At 41.1% G+C, this 17564-nt stretch overlaps 1 protein-coding gene across 1 annotated transcript; it reads left to right on the plus strand.

Moving 5' to 3' along the window:
• The first annotated feature begins 14373 nt into the window (after positions 1-14373).
• Positions 14374-15385, plus strand: BDNF (brain derived neurotrophic factor). Its single transcript, XM_044425802.1, has one exon. The coding sequence runs from the start codon at positions 14392-14394 to the stop codon at positions 15130-15132; it is 741 nt and encodes a 246-aa protein (XP_044281737.1). The 5' UTR covers positions 14374-14391; the 3' UTR covers positions 15133-15385.
• The last annotated feature ends 2179 nt before the right edge of the window (positions 15386-17564 follow it).

The following is a 17564-nucleotide window of genomic DNA, read 5'->3' on the forward strand; positions in this document are numbered from 1 at the left end:
TGATGCCTTTATGAAAATCTACAGTGTGGCCACAGTTGGAATATCAAGTCTAGTTCTGCTTACTCAACCTCAAAAATTATACTGGAGAGTTGGAAAAGTTGCAGAAAAGAGCATCGAAAGTAATCAAGTGGCTGAAGCAGGAAATGTTACCATGTTGGGGTTCTTTGGTTGGCATGATGATTAGTAAGTGATAGATATGTATACAAGTATGCATGAGTTGGGGAAAGTGGATAGGGAAAAGTTTTTCTTTTCCCTCTGGCTCAAACTGCCGGAACAGTGGGATCATGCAATGAACTGAACAATGGGAAATTCAGAACAGAGCAAAAGAAGCCTTCACATAGCAGCACATGATTAAACTATGGAATTAATTACTGCAAGCTGTGCTGATGATAGTCCCCAAGCTAGTCAGTTTTAAAAGGGGATTGGCCAAACAGTGTCTACTAGCTGCAGCCATTATTACCTTCCACATATGAGGCAGTTTTCGCTGAAATATCAGTTGCTATGGTGCCTGAGTGGGAGGATGTGATGGGATACAGGTCTGGCTTGTGAGTTTTGCATCCACATCTGGTTTCCCACTGTGGGGCTAGTCAGACATTTGGTTTCTTCCAGTGCAGCTCTTAACAGTCTTACGTGTTATTTCTATTGTGGTTGGGAAGGCAAACATCCTAAAAGGTTCTAGTGACTTCTAACCACTAGTTTCTTAAGTAGGAGTAGCATTTGTGCCACTGAGTAGAAACATCTTCCATGAATGACTTTTCAGAATGTAGAAGATAATCCATAATTGCAGGGAATGGGATAAGGTGATAAGACCAAGGATGGTAGAAAACCCCTTACATTGCCTCCGAATCCCCCAAACAACTTAGAAGAGAAAAATATTCTGAGGACTTGAAGTATGTTCTTGGGAATGGTCTTTCCATCCCATGCAATGTAATGCTGGAAGGGGGATGTCTGAGCTTTAGTGGCAAATAGAGTTGTGGCACAGATGTCTTATGTGCTGGTTTGATCATGGATGCAAGGGAACTATATTCTCAATCCAGGCAATGCAGCTTCTCATTTTGAAGGTTATAGCTTTTCCCACCGTGCCTCATATCTTGACCTCGTTTATTTTAAAGCCTGCAACAGTTTGTTTCACACTGACTGTCATGCTCTGTTGTCATATTCTGTCTGGTTTTATTACCTGAGCAAAAGTATAAGCCACCAAAAGGGCAACTGTTGCTTTCACTGCTGTTTTAGGAACACTTGAGCTTATTGATGTGTGCTTAGTGTTTGTTTGCAGGGTGTTCTCAGTAATTAAAATAATAGTAAAGATGTAGTTGGTTGAATAAATATCCTGAAGGATAATGTGCGTGTGTAGAACAACCAGAGGAACATGCATTTGACTCCTAATCCTCCTTGCTCTCTGTTCATTTGTTCTCTCTTAATCATGTGCTGACATGCCCTGAGTTTTGGTATCTGTTCTCATGCCTATAAAAAGATAAACACAACAGGAATCTTTTGCATGCTTCTTTCAGTAAGCCTAAGTACTCTGAAGTCCTTCATGCATGATAACAGAAATAAATTACCAGTTTCCTAGTGGTATTGCCTGCATCTAGCAACAAACCCTGTGAATACTTAAGAGGTTGAAAGCCCCACTGAATTCAGTGGAGGTTACCTAAGATTAAATATTCTAGTTTTACAAGTGCAAAGGTGTGCTTGTTCCAAAATAATTCACTTTGACTTAAATAGTGCTTACTTTCATTGCATAGGATTTTCTCCTACAGTAAATTTAAAAGCAATATTACCTCTATCATATACCCATCTGTTAGCAGTTTTAGCCTCTTTCAGCTTCAGTTGTGCATAGAGTTGTGCAATACAGTCCTGGTATTTCATCTCAGAAGGTACTGACTTCAGTAAGATTTATTCCTGGGTAAGTGAGCATGCACACTTTCCTGGGAGTAAGACTCACTGAGACTTACTTCTGAGGAGACTTCCCTAGGTTTGCACCATTTGGAGGTGGTATTGGTGCTAAGTTAGCAAGGCAGAGTGTGGGAGTTCTCAACCTGCTTAAAAGATGTACTCTGAGATCTCCCATTAGAATGGCTAGATGCCAATGAGATAGGGTTCAAACACCTTTAAAAGTAATAAAGAAGAGAGAATTTCAGCAAGGATAGCTTGCCTCATCTGGTCATCCTCACATCCTGGTGTGCCCATTGATTTTAAAGAAGCAAGATCATACCCAAAATATGTGTGAACACCACACACTCCATTTCACTGGCTGACTTATTAAAAGTTGTGGGAGTTTTGTGTACTAATTAGAATGCAGTATCCTTTTAAATTAATAGGCAGATGTGGAGTTGACTCCAGGCACTGTTTTTCTGATGTTTCCTGAAATGCCTGCATCCCAACAACTGCAGGCATTTCAACTCTTCTCAAATCACCTTAAACTGTGCAATTCATAGTACAGGTTCTGGATATACTGCCTCTTCATTACTTCTGTTGTATCAGGTTGGGTATGTGGGCTGCATGGATTTGCAATCCACCTTAGTCTGCTTGGCAGACAAAGATGTGGAAGAACTAAAATACACTGCACATGTGCACATATTTTAGAGCAGATGGTTTCTAAATAAATTGCTTGAAGATTGCAATTTCTGATTAGGAGGGTCTGCTCACTTAGTCCCATGGCTCCATGCTTGTGGTGTACTTACTGGTTGAGAAAACTTACTCTGCATATACTCAAGGTCATTCTTGTTAGTACTTCATATACTCCAAAGTCAAGAACTACAACTGGAAACAGTATTGAGCAATAACCTCAAATTACATCCTTTTACTGTGTCTGAAAAAGCTGCCTTTGTAGCAAAAGACTTGGGCCAATACTGGGAAACAACTTCTCTTGCAAGTAGCAAATATCTAGCCCTGCCAAGACAGGGAATGGGCCTTTGCATCCTATAATGCTCTACTATAGGTCTGCATCTATTGTGATTCACTGAGTTAAATGTGACCCATCATGCAAACATGGTCGCCTCAGAGGTTGCTTGTCAAGCCCCACCACATCACATTGCTCAGTACTAGGGCAGGCTTCACAGACTAAAGCTTATCAAACTGCTGGTAGGGTAGCCTTGAAGGATTCCATTTGGCTTGGTTGGTCACAAGTTCTCCAATTTTCCTTCAGAATTCTAGGCATCTTGAGCCTCCCTCTGCAGAATCCTTCCCAATCTGCTGCTTTCCAGCTGTTTTTAGGCTGCAACTCCCTGATGTTTATGCATGCTGGCTGGGCTAGATAGGTGTTGAAGTCCAAAACATTTTGAAGGTACCAGGCTAGGAAAGGCTGCTTTGTAGCATGTGATTTGGCTTTGGGCATTCTGAAATGTTTAGTGAACTAAATAATGACATTGTACAGGTACCTCTGTTGTGGGTGATTCTTGTAGGATAATGGCTTCTGACAGTATTCCAGGGAAACATGCCAATCCCTAGAAATTTATCAGTGGCTATGTATTTATATCAGGATTCACTTCTTGTCTTTTAAGCTTGGTTTCAGAACAATTAATGATTAAATTGAAATGCACCAATAAAATATTAAAAAGTAATAAAACAGCAAGAAGCCATATTCAAGTAATAAAAACAGGACAGGAGCAGTTAAAAAAAACTGGATAAAAACCACCTACCTGAGGATGTGCGCAGGAGATCTGAACTGCCAGCCCAGTTTCAGTAATGATCAAAAAGCATTCCTAAATGCTTTTGCACATCGCTAGCAAATTTTATCTGCAATGTGCAGGTGAAGGGAAGTGAGATTGTGTTCTTAGTTCCCCATTCCAGCAAGATAACAGTGAAGCTGCCAAGCCCAGGAAGGGCCCTGACCGAATGAAGGATTTGTCCCAGATTATGCTCTGTGGCCAAAGTGAGGCAGGAGCCTTCGCCAAGCATTGCACTGAAGACAGGTCTCAAGTTTGTTTTGCCACAACATTTTGACCCAGTTTGCACGACTGGGGCATGGTTAACAAGCTTGTTAGCCCCACTGTGTGCTGGCTGGATTCGCCTAATTATCTTCACTGGCACAGCTTGCTCTGTTGTCTCAGCCTAGCAGGATTGTTTGAGGAGCTGGCAATCTTCAAATAAGCTGTGGGCTATTTGAGGGGTGGTGCCCCATCCCCTGATAAGCAAGTCATGCCATGTGGTTTCAGTGGGCAGGAAATAAGCTGCCATGGCTAATATCTCTTGCTCCAAGCATGTCAGCTAGCCCATTGAGTTGCTGAGCCAATGTTGAAAGGGAGCAAGTCTAGAGCTTCAGAACAGCGTTATCTCAACATTAGTTACTTATTTAAAAGCACAGGGGGGAAAATCTGGGAGTTTTGGGCAGCAGAATATTGCTATTTCGGACAACCAAGTGGCCAACCTGCTTCCTAAATCTTAAGAAACTTTGCATACGCTCCTTGGCACTAAACTGCACAACTAACCAGCTGCCACACGTGACGTAGCAAGGCTGCCCGTTTCCTTATTGCTCTGAGTGAGTGCAGAGGGGTTGTGCGCTGGCAAAATGCCACGGCTCTTACCTGCCACCATTAATCCAACAGCTCTTCAGGGTGGGGGTTTGGTTTTGTTGATGGGAATTTGGAGCACTGCACTTATCAAATTATCAGTCTCCCGAAGTCATCCTGTTTTCCCCAGCTACTCCCATATTTTCTCTCACTAGGGGAAAATGGTTTGTGATTTTCTAGTGTTACATCATGATGTGGCAGCCTCATTTCAGGAGTTTGTGGTGTTTTGTGGAGGAGCGGTTGTGCAATACGTGTGGTGGCATTGCTGGTGGCAAGTTTTCAGGGCTCCAGGTTGGCCAAACGGCCTTATTTCTTGCTCACCCAGGAAGCAGCTCAGAGCTCTGCCCTGCTGTGGCGGCAGCTGCTGTTCTTCCCTGCATTCTCCCCTGCAAATACACACTGTTCGTCTTTTAGCAAACAAAATAAGCAGCGGTGTGCAATATTTGTACAGAAAGGCTTTTGTCCGACTGATTCTTCCTATCTAGAATTTCACAGTTGTGCATCTCTAAAAGTCAGAAGGTGTGTTGCTGTGCTTTTAGTCCTGCAGAAGTGCTCACAGCCTGGGACCTGGACCATGAGGCTCCACGAAGAGAGGGTTAAATTTTCCCTGCACCCAGTTTTTCCCCAGAAATTTTTCCTCCAACTCCACTCCCAGGAGGGTTTTAAAAAAGAAAATGACTAGAATGAATAGATTTTTCTTCTCTTTAACCAACCTGCCCTGCAGGGTTGGTGGTGGTAGGTTAAGTTCAAGAATACTGTGCTCCTGAGCTTGAACCCGGGTGACAAGCACTTTACACGGGGCTAAAAATACAGCAATGAGCCTTCAGACTTTCAGAATTTTGCAAATCTGGAGAAGAAGAAATGGGAAAAAAGAACAAGAGAAGGCTACCTCAGTACAGAGAAGGGGGTCAGAGAGAATAGCAAAGGGAGGAATTGCTGTGGCTATTTCTCTACTGACCAGTATGGCCAGTAAGTTATGGCAATTTTCTCTGACAGTGTAGGCAGTAGACAGATATTCCCACTTCTACTTTTCATCAGAAGTCCAAAGATGGGTAGCACTCAGAGCCCTCTGTCTAAAAGAGCCCTAGAACAGCAGAAGCTTATATGGGCCTTGGTGATGTCAGACTAATGTGCAAAGCATTCAAATGAGTTCAAATTTTTATGAATCTGGCTTTAAAATTCTTCAGCAGACTTTTTCCAAGCCATGTAGATTCTGCATACTAATAGATCAGTTTTGCTTTGCTTTGGTTTGGTTTTTTGGGGAAAATTTTTATAAATTTGCAGTTTCACTAATGCACATGTGCATACTTGCACTAATGTGCACTTTCATAAGTGGAACAAATTTTCGTACATCCTTAGGAAAAAAAATGATTCCTTGAATTAGTGGACGATGGAATAAAAGACTCCCCCAACGATCTGTAAAACATAGATGTAATACATTCAACAAAATCCATACATTCCTATTGGGTTTCCCAATCTATGAATCTGAGATAGAAATGTTTCCATGAGACTGGAGCTGCTAGATTCACTCCCCAAATCGGAGGGTATAATTTCCTTTCCAGTCTGACCTGCCTGCCAGAATTTCAAGATCCTTAGCCAGCCCAGGCATTCCTTGCAACAGCTTCCCATAAGAGTGGCAGAACCACATTGCACAGAGCCCTCTGAAGAAGTAACCCATGGCAGATGCATCATGTTTCCTGAGGAATGGTATAGTGTGGCTTGAGGACTGGGGTGGGGAAATATTTGCAATAGGAGTACAGTCTTGAAGAAAGATGTGGATTGCGTAGTGCAATGGAGAAACAAAATAGAGTATGTGACCACAATGTCTCCAACTCTAATGAACTTTTCATTACAAGTGACCTCATAGCACAACTTTAGCATACTTTCTTTAATTGACTGCTGAAGTTTCCATGATGAGATCACTTTTGGGTCTTACGTGTAGAAAAAGGCTTTTTTTCTACAGGCAGTCCCCAGGTTACAAATGAGTTCCATTCCTGAGAAAATAGAAATTCATCTTTAAGTCAAATTTGTATGTAAGTTGGATCGTGTATATCAGCCCTCCACATTTGCAGGGGTTAAGGGCACAGATACCCCATGAAAGTGGAAAAACTGCAAGTATCTGTAGCCCACCCACTTACTAGTGCCTCTTCTTTGCAGCAAGGAAATGCTGGAGAGATTTCCCTCTCCAGATGGGTGAGGCAGGAAGTTCCTCATTGAAGGCCTCCTTCTCTCCCCTTTCAATTCCTCTCTCTCTATGGTGATTCTTTGGAGACCTTCCCTCTCTGCCTTCTCACTTCTTCTCTCTCTATATTGAAGATTTTCCACAATATTTTTTAAAAAATTAATAGGCTTCTCCCAACCTGCTTTATGACAGTTGTTTGTAAGTATGGGTTGTTGGTAATGCAAATGTTCATAACTTGGGGACTACCTGTAATTCCACTTCTAATCACTCTTGAGTAGTTTCTTACAAAAACACATAGAGAAGATTGTCTATGCAGATGCCCATGCAAGCATTTGGCCAGACAGGACAAGAGTTCCATCTAGGAGCTGCTGCTGGGCAGGTCCCGACAGCCCTGGCGATTCACAAGGTAGCAGACTTCACTATGCCCAGTGTCTAGTATGTAAGCATTGCCTGGAAAACAACTTACTCCAGATAACTTGACCAGCCAAGCCAAGTAGATACAGAAGCATCATATGAGGGATAATCTTCTTGATTATGTGATTTGTCATTGATTTGGCATTGAGGTTCACATCTTGCCACTTGATCCTAATTGTTCTGGATGGCATCATATCTTTAAGAAGCAGATCCATCTTCTCTTCGGTTTCAGATGATATACAAGATGGCAGATTTTACTAATAGAAATAGAGAGGTACATTAGACTGATAGTTGTGGATGCTTCTGTTATGTAACCCGTTCAGTGTTGACCTGGATGTTTGAGCAGTTTGCTGCTGCTATAGAAAAATTCTTTGTTCCCTTGTTTCTGAATGTAAAGTATGTAAAAGCACCATTGTTGACAAAAGCTGAAAAGTATTTCACCCTTAATTTCTAAAAGAATGAATTTTTTAACGTGTACATGCCTCTGAAGAATGTTTGTGTTCTTCTTCTCAGAGGAAAATAGAGTTGGATAGAACTGAGCACAAATGTGTGCCAGTTAGCCAAACAAGAGTCCAGCTGAGCCTCATTGCTTTACCTGCAAGCATTTTGATGGGAGGGGAAATATACTATGAGTTCTATCCAGTGTTAGATATGTACTGATGCAATGTTAAGTCATTAGATACAATCTTATGACATTTTATCATAGGTAGGGTTTACATATGGTTATACGTCCATATGGAATCTTGAGTTGAAACAGGTTTTTAATGCAAGGATTTCCCTTATATGCCTGTGCTGAAAGATGTAGGGAGAGGTAGCACATGGAAGCTGAAATTCCCAAAATTACCTAAGATACACCCAACTTGGATATGCTCAATGAAAACTGCAGTTTTCACCCAGCCCTGCAGCAGCATGCCTTATCATGCTGCTTTTGGAAAAATAACTTTAATGCACCATTTAACCTGGGTGTGTGAGGAGGTACTGTTTGGGAAACACAGGCTCCAAACCTTCTCGGACACATAGAATTATTCCTGCAGATATCTGGATCCTATCATCTACCGATGACACTAATGGATCATTGCTGTTGTCAACATTAAATCACCCAATGCTTGTTAGGTAGGGGTCAGTCACCATAGTGAGTCTAGCCTGGACTGTCTTCACACTGCTTGACAGGTGATCAGTCTTGGTTCTTCGAGTTGGCTCAGAAGCAATGAGAAGAGACACACTGGTTGGACCCAGTGGCCTTCATGGCGCCTTCTGACTCTACTATTCTATGAACTGCATCAGGCTTCTCTGAACAAGATATCTGATGTAAGCCCTGAACTAGACATCTGGGGGCATCAATGGGAAAGACCTTCTGTATGTCCCATAAGCATTTAAAGCTTTGGTTGGTGGAAATGAGGAAAAGAGACTTTCTGTGGTAGGATCCATTATGGGGAACACCTTATTTTCGAGAGTGGTTCCACCTCCTTTCAGTGGTCTTATATTGCTGTCTGAAATCTTTTTGTTTTGTTTTGGTTTTTGTTCAGGGAGGCTTTTGGTCTGGACTTCCTTGTTTGGTATTTTAGGTTTTGTTTATGTTGTCTTCTGAAGTGATTCTGAGTATGTGTTTTATGATATAAACTTAAACCACCTTGAGCACTCATTGTAGGAGTGTAAATCTGGGACAGGAATCCAGAGTAACAAATACAGGATCTGGTTGCCTTTATTATTGCTGGTATGACCTGACATGTCAGTATCAGAATGTGGGTTCTGCAATGATAGATGCTTTCTCGTTCCTTTCTGCCATCCTTATCTGCCTCTTCCTTTGCTACTCAATACTCCCTATCACTCTAATTGTATATTATGATTTGAAGATTCAAGCACTGTCTAGCCAATGGGATTTATGGCTAGACATATATATGTACACACCCCTCATGTTTATCTAGCTCTTGGCACAATGTGTCTGCCAAGGGCAAATGCTAATGTGAGTGGCAGATACATTATTTCTGGAATGCAGTCTCATCTCTGCAGTTGACTTCATACAGACCTGAAAAGCTTGTGACCAGAAGGCTTGTGACCCTGTTCTCACTGCTTGTATGGGACTGCAAAAAACTTGGTGGGTAGGTGTTAGGCACCTGAAAGGTCACAGTACGTGACCAGAGGTCATGCCTGATTTACTAGTGAAGTTCAGGCGAGGCATTTTAAAAAGCACGTTCAAATGAAAAAAATCATTGCTTTATGAAAACAATCCATTCTCCATTGTGGAATTGACAGACTGATGGAAGGACAACCCGTGGAAAGCATATTACGAGTTGTATCCAATGGCATCATTTCACAGCCTGAACTGCTTTCATTCATGGAAATGGCAGGTGATTCTCAAACTCCCGGTCCCCACATATCCTCAAAATCTGCTTCAGACGTCTAGAAACACTCTGGAACAGATTTTCAGGTAACACGCAAGCTTTGTGGGGGAGAAGATGGTGGGAAAATCCTGTTACACATCCCAACAGCCTGGATCTCACAAAGTGCCTAAGTCCAGGCACAGTTTCTAATATTAGCTGAGAGGGCTCAGTTGAATCTGCCATCCATGCATAAGTTTCTACAGCTCAGGCTCCTAGAGGCTGACTGCCTTTCTGACTGCCCACAGTTATGAAGCCCTTTTCTCCAAACTTGCAACAAAACCTATGCAAGAAGTACTTCACAAGTGCTTTAACAAGAGTTTTCTTTGGATGGCCAGTGGAACCCATGGCTAATTTGTGAGATGGAATTTAAATGTATTTTTTTTCCTTGCAAAATATGCATCTTCAGTTTCAAGTCCTATAAAGTTGCCATCCTATACATGTTCAGACAGGAAAACTTTTGTAGGACTTTCTTCTGTCTAAACATGCATAGGATTGCAATCTAAGCAGGGCTGTGGAGTCAGAGTCATGGAGTCAGAGTTGGAGTTAGAAGCAATTCTTGGGCTATTGGAGTTAGAGTTGGAGCTGGTAAAAATATACCAACTCCTAATAAATTTAAATTTTCTATTTCACAGATAATAATTTGAGTAACCTATTTTCTCAAGATATATTTTAACGGGTTAGGGTTCTTAAAAATAGCCTGATAATTCATGTTGGCAGTGATGAAACGCCTTGTGGGTTGAGTGCTTTCAACCAGTATAGAAAATAAATAATTAGTATATTATTTTCCTATATTGATATAGAAATAAAGAAGCCAGAGTTGACAGTACCATAGTCTGAGGAATTGGAGTCGAAGGTTTTATGTACCAACTTCACAGCCCTGAGTCAAAGTCACCAAGAGTCTCTGGCTAATAACTGAAGAAAACAGAATAGATGAATTAAATGACTGAGATCCTAGCTGAGACAATATTTTCTCTTAAATCTTACACTGCCTTGTTGTCTTTTAACTCTACCAAAGTTACCTTTAGCTGAATATTTGTCTGCTCTCAACATTTAGAAGTGTACAGCATCATCACTTGGGACAAACCTGGCTCCAGAACCAGTTCAGCACTCTCTGATAGCTAATTATCTGATATGAAAATTCAGTAAACAAAGGGCAGGATGGAAACCCAGGTGGTAGGTGGGTGGCAAAGATGATTCTGGTGGGGGGAAAATGAACTTTACCACCCTCCTTTTGCTCATTTGCTATTTTGCCACACAGTTTTTGAATTCACATGCTGAAATCTGGCTTTGGGCTTCACCATATTGGATCGATTCAGTTTGAATTTGTGAAAAGTTAAAATGATCCTTTTGCACACACAAATGCACACAGAAAGAGATATAGATAGAGAGGTAAGTGGATATGTATGCAGAACAACTGTGGCAAACAATTCAGTCATTTGTCATGCAGGGATCAAGTAAATTAGTAATATTTATAACTTTATATTATGAAATATATGAATGGGAAGAATGACTGTATCCAAAGGACATGTTGAAATTAGATTATTGTCAAAAGAATTCCAGACAGCATACTATGTCCTCAAGCAAATGTCAGGGCCTCAAACTTGGGCAGTTCCTGCCTCAGTACATATAGCTTAATCTTGGTTTGGCTTTTCCTCTGACAAGTGTTAGGATTCCTTGTTTCACACAGCATATTATAAAGACTATGAAGTAAGTCTTTTTGCATAGCACCGTGTTGGCAAACATAAACTGTGTTTACTCCAGTACTTGCTGCCAAGTATGAGGTACTTCCGAATGAACTTCAAAAGCATTGAAATGAGCATTAGCTGCTTCTTCAGAAATGTGAATAATGCTATTGCATTCTAGCAAACAAAGCTTGGTCAGGCACCAACTTCAGAAAGGACACAGAAAAGGGGAACCAGCTTTGCAGGTTCAGAAAAAGGATAATACTCAGCCTTGGTAGGTTCAGAAGTCCAGGCTGTTAGGGGCTTTTGCAAGGAGACTTCCAAAGCTACTTGATCCTTCACAAAGGTTTTATAATATAGAGTAAAATTGGTACAGAAAAAATAGCAACTCCCCTAATAAGATAAACATTGGCTACCTTAAGATGCTCTGAAGTTGTATTAGAAAATTGGTTTTGAGGGTTGCATCTAGTGCTGGCCATCTGCTAGAGGAACAAAAACCACTGGCAGGACAGCTTCCCTTCCCTCACATCTCCTCACGCACCTGGGGATGTACAGATTTAGTTAAATCTATTCCTATCTGTGTTTTGTGGATTGTTGGGGGTCTTTTGTGCTGTTGTCTACTTATGGAATTGACTTTTGTTAGAAGAATGTTGTTCTGCTTGTGCATCAGTATAAGTTCTTCACAAAAGTTTTTTAAAAACTGTCTGCAAGTCTGTGTGACTCAGAAAAAGCTGGTCCATTGTGGAACTTGGAGGTCTGATTCATAGAAATCTGAAAGCATTTTAATCTGTTACAGATTACACTAGCGTGCCTACATGATTGGAGGTGAGCATTAATCTTTCCAGTAATATCAGTCTTTTAGGGTAGGTACAATCCTATGGCCTCCCTGCACCATCTAGGAGGCCACCGGATTCTTCAGAGTCTCCTATGTTCTCAGAGCTGGGAGTCTGAAGGCCAAGATCCTGACATGCACTTTATGAGGTCACAACTGGGTCTCAGGCAAGGTAAAAAGGGGTATGGCTGAGATGGGGAGGGGAGGAGGACCATGGAGTTACATCAGTTGCAATCTGTGCCCCAACCTGCTTCCTGGTGCTAAATTTAGCCAGCCAAAGGCAACAGTTTTAGAGAAAATGCAGGGTGCAAGCTGTGGTAGTGGCAGATTGCCACCATACCTCACTCCTGCCATTGGATGCTCATGAACCTCCAAGCTGGGGTGCTCATGAATATCTGCTGTGAAGGCAAGAGGATTGTGGCCTTAGCTACCAAAGGGATAGGTAAATCAATTTACATTAGACATGTATTAACTTTCAAGAAGAATATATATCAGTAAATATTAAGGAGTATTGCAGTGCAGAGTTTATCTGTATTATAACCTTATCCCTGCAAAAAGGCAACTACTCAACATTGCCAAGAGAAATGTTTACAAGAACAATTAGCAGTTGCACCTATGGCAGCTAGTTCAGTTAAATGCTCACTAAAGAGATGATGTGGCAATTGATTAGACAAAATAGCACAGTCCAGTTTGCCTTTTCATTTCTGTCTATTTATTCACTAATAGTAAGCATTTATGAACATGAATGGTTGGGATGGGCATCTTGATGAGGCCATGAGAGTCTTACAGGGTTAGGGGAGAAGTGTCGTTCTCTATACAGACACATCGGGCAGATATTCATTGGGTGCAGTTCTTTGGGAAGCCCCACCTGCAGAATTTCTGTGGCATCCCCTGGGCCAATGTGACACTGAAATAAGTAAGGAGCAAGTTATATCTTCCGTAGGCTACAGGCCTATATGCGCAACTTATCCAGAAGTAAGTGCCATTGAACTCAGTGGGATTTACTCTGAGAAGACTTATACAGGATTGTACTGTTAAATAATTATTTCCATGGTTTGGGGGCAGGGATTATTGAAAAATATAAATACCCCAAACAAAAAGATTTTAAAATTTAAAAGAAGATTTATTTATTTATTTATTTAGGAGACTTCTATGCTGCCCCATTCGCCGAAGCCTCGGGGCGGTTCACGAAGCCTCGGGGCGGCTCACAAATGAAAGATTTGCATTTCAGAAAGACAGTTTCCAGTTCTTCAGAACATCACAGGTCTATAAATCTTTAGTTTAAAATCACTAGATACTATAGATAGGATGTTTGTTTGTTATATGGCTCACCAGCATTTAAAGACAGGGGACTGACAAGGGAGGGAGGTTACAGCCGTAGATACAGTGAGAGAAGAGGCATTTTGTTTTTTGTTTAAATGTTGTTATAGTTCATAATTCCAGCTTCTATAATTCCACCTTCTATACTGGGATCTTCTGCAAAAGATAACAACTTTCTGATTTTTTTCCAATTATTACAGGCATGCAACAGATGCTTAGTAGCCTTTCCAAACATGCTGTTACACTTGACATGCAAATAGAGAATAATTAATTATCATGCCCAAAGTGTGACATTTACTACACAAGGGCCTTGAGACTTCCAGGCCAACATTTTCCTAGCAGGATAGTGCAATTATATTGGCATCTGGTGTAGTTAGTGTTCTAAATGATTGCCTTGGTGACATCAGAGAGAAAACTGGGAAATTGCCCAATGAACGGTGCATATGGCTGAGGATGCGATGGCACCTCCTTCAGCAGACACTGTGCCAGTGGAGGCCAGTGGCTCCAATGTCTTTGGACAGTGTATCCTTGCCAGGTTGCAGGCTGAACTTTAAAGGAGCTATCCATGGTGCTGAACTGTATCCTGTATTGTAAATAGGGCAAACCTTCCTGCTGACATGGGAGCCACCAGCCTCCACTGGCAAGATGCACATAGAAGAAGGTGCTGCCCTTGCTAAGAGTACATTAAAGGGTTGGTCTAGAAGTCTCAAGGCCCTTGTGTAGTAAACTGGACCCAGCACCATCCGGTAGCAATGCTCCATTGCTCAGTGGCTTCTTTCCCCTATGCAACAGAATTGTTGGACACCCACTACAGCTCCTTTTAGTAAGGAAGAACTCAGGCTTGACTGTGGCTTGACTGTGACAGTGCAATATTAACTGATGTCATCTGTACCTGTGCATTGTTAAGACTTTGGAGGATCCATGCAGAGCTCTCAACAGTAAGAAGATATATGCCCGCTTTGTACCTTTCAACCTTTGAAATGCAACAGAACAAAACAAAACCCGATTTATTTTGAATTCCTTTTCTGTCTTCTTTTCTCTTTCACAGTTCCACCAAGTGAAAAGAGTGATGACCATCCTTTTTCTTACTATGGTTATTTCATACTTCAGTTGCATGAAAGCTGCCCCAATGAAAGAAGTTAGCCTCAGAGGACAAGGCAGCTTGGCTTATCCAGGTCTCCGGACACAGGGAAATCTGGAGAGCATGGGCGGGCCCAATGATGCCACGCGAGGGTTGACATCTTTGGCAGACACTTTTGAGCATGTCATTGAGGAGCTTCTGGACGAGCAGGAGGTCATCCAGCCCAGCAAGGAAAACAAGGATGCTGACTTGTACTCGTCTCGGGTTATGCTAAGCAGCCAAGTGCCTTTGGAGCCTCCACTGCTCTTTCTGCTTGAGGAGTACAAAAACTACTTGGATGCTGCAAACATGTCCATGAGGGTCCGGCGCCACTCTGACCCCGCTCGCCGTGGGGAGCTGAGCGTGTGTGACAGTATCAGCGAGTGGGTAACAGCGGCGGACAAAAAGACTGCAGTGGACATGTCAGGGGCAACGGTGACAGTCCTGGAAAAAGTCCCAGTACCCAAAGGTCAACTGAAGCAATATTTTTACGAGACCAAATGCAACTCGAAGGGTTATACGAAAGAGGGCTGCAGGGGCATAGACAAGAGGTACTGGAACTCCCAGTGCCGAACTACCCAGTCTTATGTGAGAGCTCTCACCATGGATAATAAAAAGAGAGTTGGATGGCGCTTTATAAGAATAGACACTTCCTGTGTTTGTACACTGACCATAAAAAGGGGAAGATAGTGGATTCATGTTGTATAGATTATATTGAGACAAAATTTATCTATTTGTATATATACATAACAGGGTAAATTATTCAAGTAAGAAAGAAAATAATTTTATGGACTGCATGTATAAATGAAGTTTATACAGTACAGTGGTTCCACATTCTATTTATTGAACATATCCATGACCTAAAGGGGAGCAAAAGAGGGAGAGAAAAAAAGATATCCATTTGCGCACAATTTTGAGAGAAAAAATATTGCATTCCATTCCTCTAACATTGTGGTTTGTTGCCGTTGCCAAGAATTGAAAACGTTTTAAAAAATTAAAAATAAAATTGCATGCTGCTTCAATTGTGAATTGATGATAAACTGTCCTCTTTCAGAAAAAAAATTGAACCAAAACATTCCGTTTACATTTTAGACAGTAAGTATCTTTATTCTTGTTAGTATTATATCTGTTTACTGCTTTTAAATTCTTCTGGTAGCGTTGGAATTAAAACAATGTCAAGGTGCTGTTGTCATAGTTTTAATGTTGATTTAATTTTTTTAATTTTAAAATTCCCACATGGTTTTAATAGAGGGGAAAACTCCCTGTCATCACCATATATGTTCTGGATAAACAAATTTGGGGTTTTTTTGTATGTTGTGAAGGTGTTTGCAATATCAAATCAGACTACTGAAAAAAATAATAAAAAAGAGGCAACTGAAAAAAGACAATGCTGATGTTACTCCCAGTGCTCTTTTCTAGTTTATAAGCAGCACTTCCATGTTTGTTGATACTTTCTGTTCTGTGATTATTGCTTAGAAATCCTGCATTTGGCTTGTTTCCTGTTTGGTTGTATGGGTTCCTCCACTTCATCTTTCCTCTCCCGGGAAGCAAACAAATTACAATCTCTTTCAAATACAACTTTCCATCCTCCTAGGGTGATCTGAGCAAAGGTGCAGGTGATCTGCATCCATGATATTTGTTGCTGAGTTGCCTTGAGTTTTGAGAGACACATCTCTTGGTGAGGATAGAGAATCGCATCCCCATACAGGGCCAGCTGTCATGCAAAGAGTACTGGATCATGGACAAATAGTTTTTGTATCTGGATCAAATATCTTGTTGAAGTACAATAGTAAATCTCAGCAAGGAAAAAAATGAGAAATTACATGGATATAAAATTGTAGTTAAGCAAATATTTTTGGCCACAATGTTGTAAGTCCATAGGATCCACCCCACCTGTTAAGGATCTACAGCCTCAAGTTGAGGATCTACAATCTTATGTTGGCAATGGCAATGGAAAGAGTAGCAATCACTACTGCGCATAACCTTATAAAGTCTCAATGAAGCAGTAAAGACATTCCCTGTGAGTAAATATATGCACTACAGTCTTATCTCTTGTTCTAAAAGGAATGTCTAGTATGCCCTAGTTTTCAAATACCTGCTACTTTCTGTACTTGAGATAATATGAAATAATCCAGGCCTGAAGGAGTGGCTCTGGAATCAGGTAGGCAGAGCCTTCTACCTCAAAACCCAACTACCTGTTGCATGTAAATATGCCTATAAGGGTCTATGTCTTTCTAAGGGGGGTAGCACACAATAGCCTTAATTCCTACAGGGAACACAAGCCTGTAGAATCACAGCACTTGGTTTAAAGTAAGTCTGAGGATGCAATCCTGGCATCAGTTGTATGCACTTTAATTAAGCTGACTTCAGTGGAATGCATATATGTGAGAGAGTGAGCACAGGACTGGATAATTATCAGCAACTGCAGCACAACCTCCAATAGACAATGGCTATGAGACATTACAAATATCACAGCAAGAATTTAGCTTGGCTTTGACTAAATGCATTTTTTTGTTTTTGGTTTATATCATATGACCCATGTGTTACCATGTACACAACGTAATTTAACAAAAGGGATCCACATGCATAATTTCTCAACAAAAATGCATGCTCTCCTGGATAGCTTTTGGAATTTTGTTGAGTAGCAGGCCTTTGTCCTGGATTCACAAATTGTAGATGAGTTTGTATTTGGATTGTACCACTTCAGATTGCAGACTGTTCTCTGAGTCTGGCAATGGGAGCATTCTACTTTTTTAAAAATGAGCATCTCAGAGAAAGCACTGGGCTGGGGACTCTTCTTCTTGACATCTAGTTTCATGTTGGAAGGAATGGAGGAATATGACCTGCAGTCTAAAGTAGTGCAATGCAAACATACATTATTTCATCTGTTGTTTGTGTAAACTAGGCTACAGGCCAAAATGGAACACTTCTTGGATGATATTTACATAAAGACTCAGCTCTTAAAAACATTTTTTTAAATGCTAGCAATCCAGAGGTAAATTAACTATTGGAACTTTCAGCTTACCAGAACTTTTAGCTATCCAGTCTTATGGTTTTGTAAAATACCATTTTGTGTAAGGAAAAGCAAAGTACATTCATTCATTCATTCATTCATTCATTCA

Source organism: Varanus komodoensis, unplaced genomic scaffold (assembly GCF_004798865.1).
Source record: "Varanus komodoensis strain SLA01 unplaced genomic scaffold, ASM479886v1 scaffold16, whole genome shotgun sequence".
In the NCBI taxonomy this organism is placed as follows: Eukaryota; Metazoa; Chordata; class Lepidosauria; order Squamata; family Varanidae; genus Varanus; species Varanus komodoensis.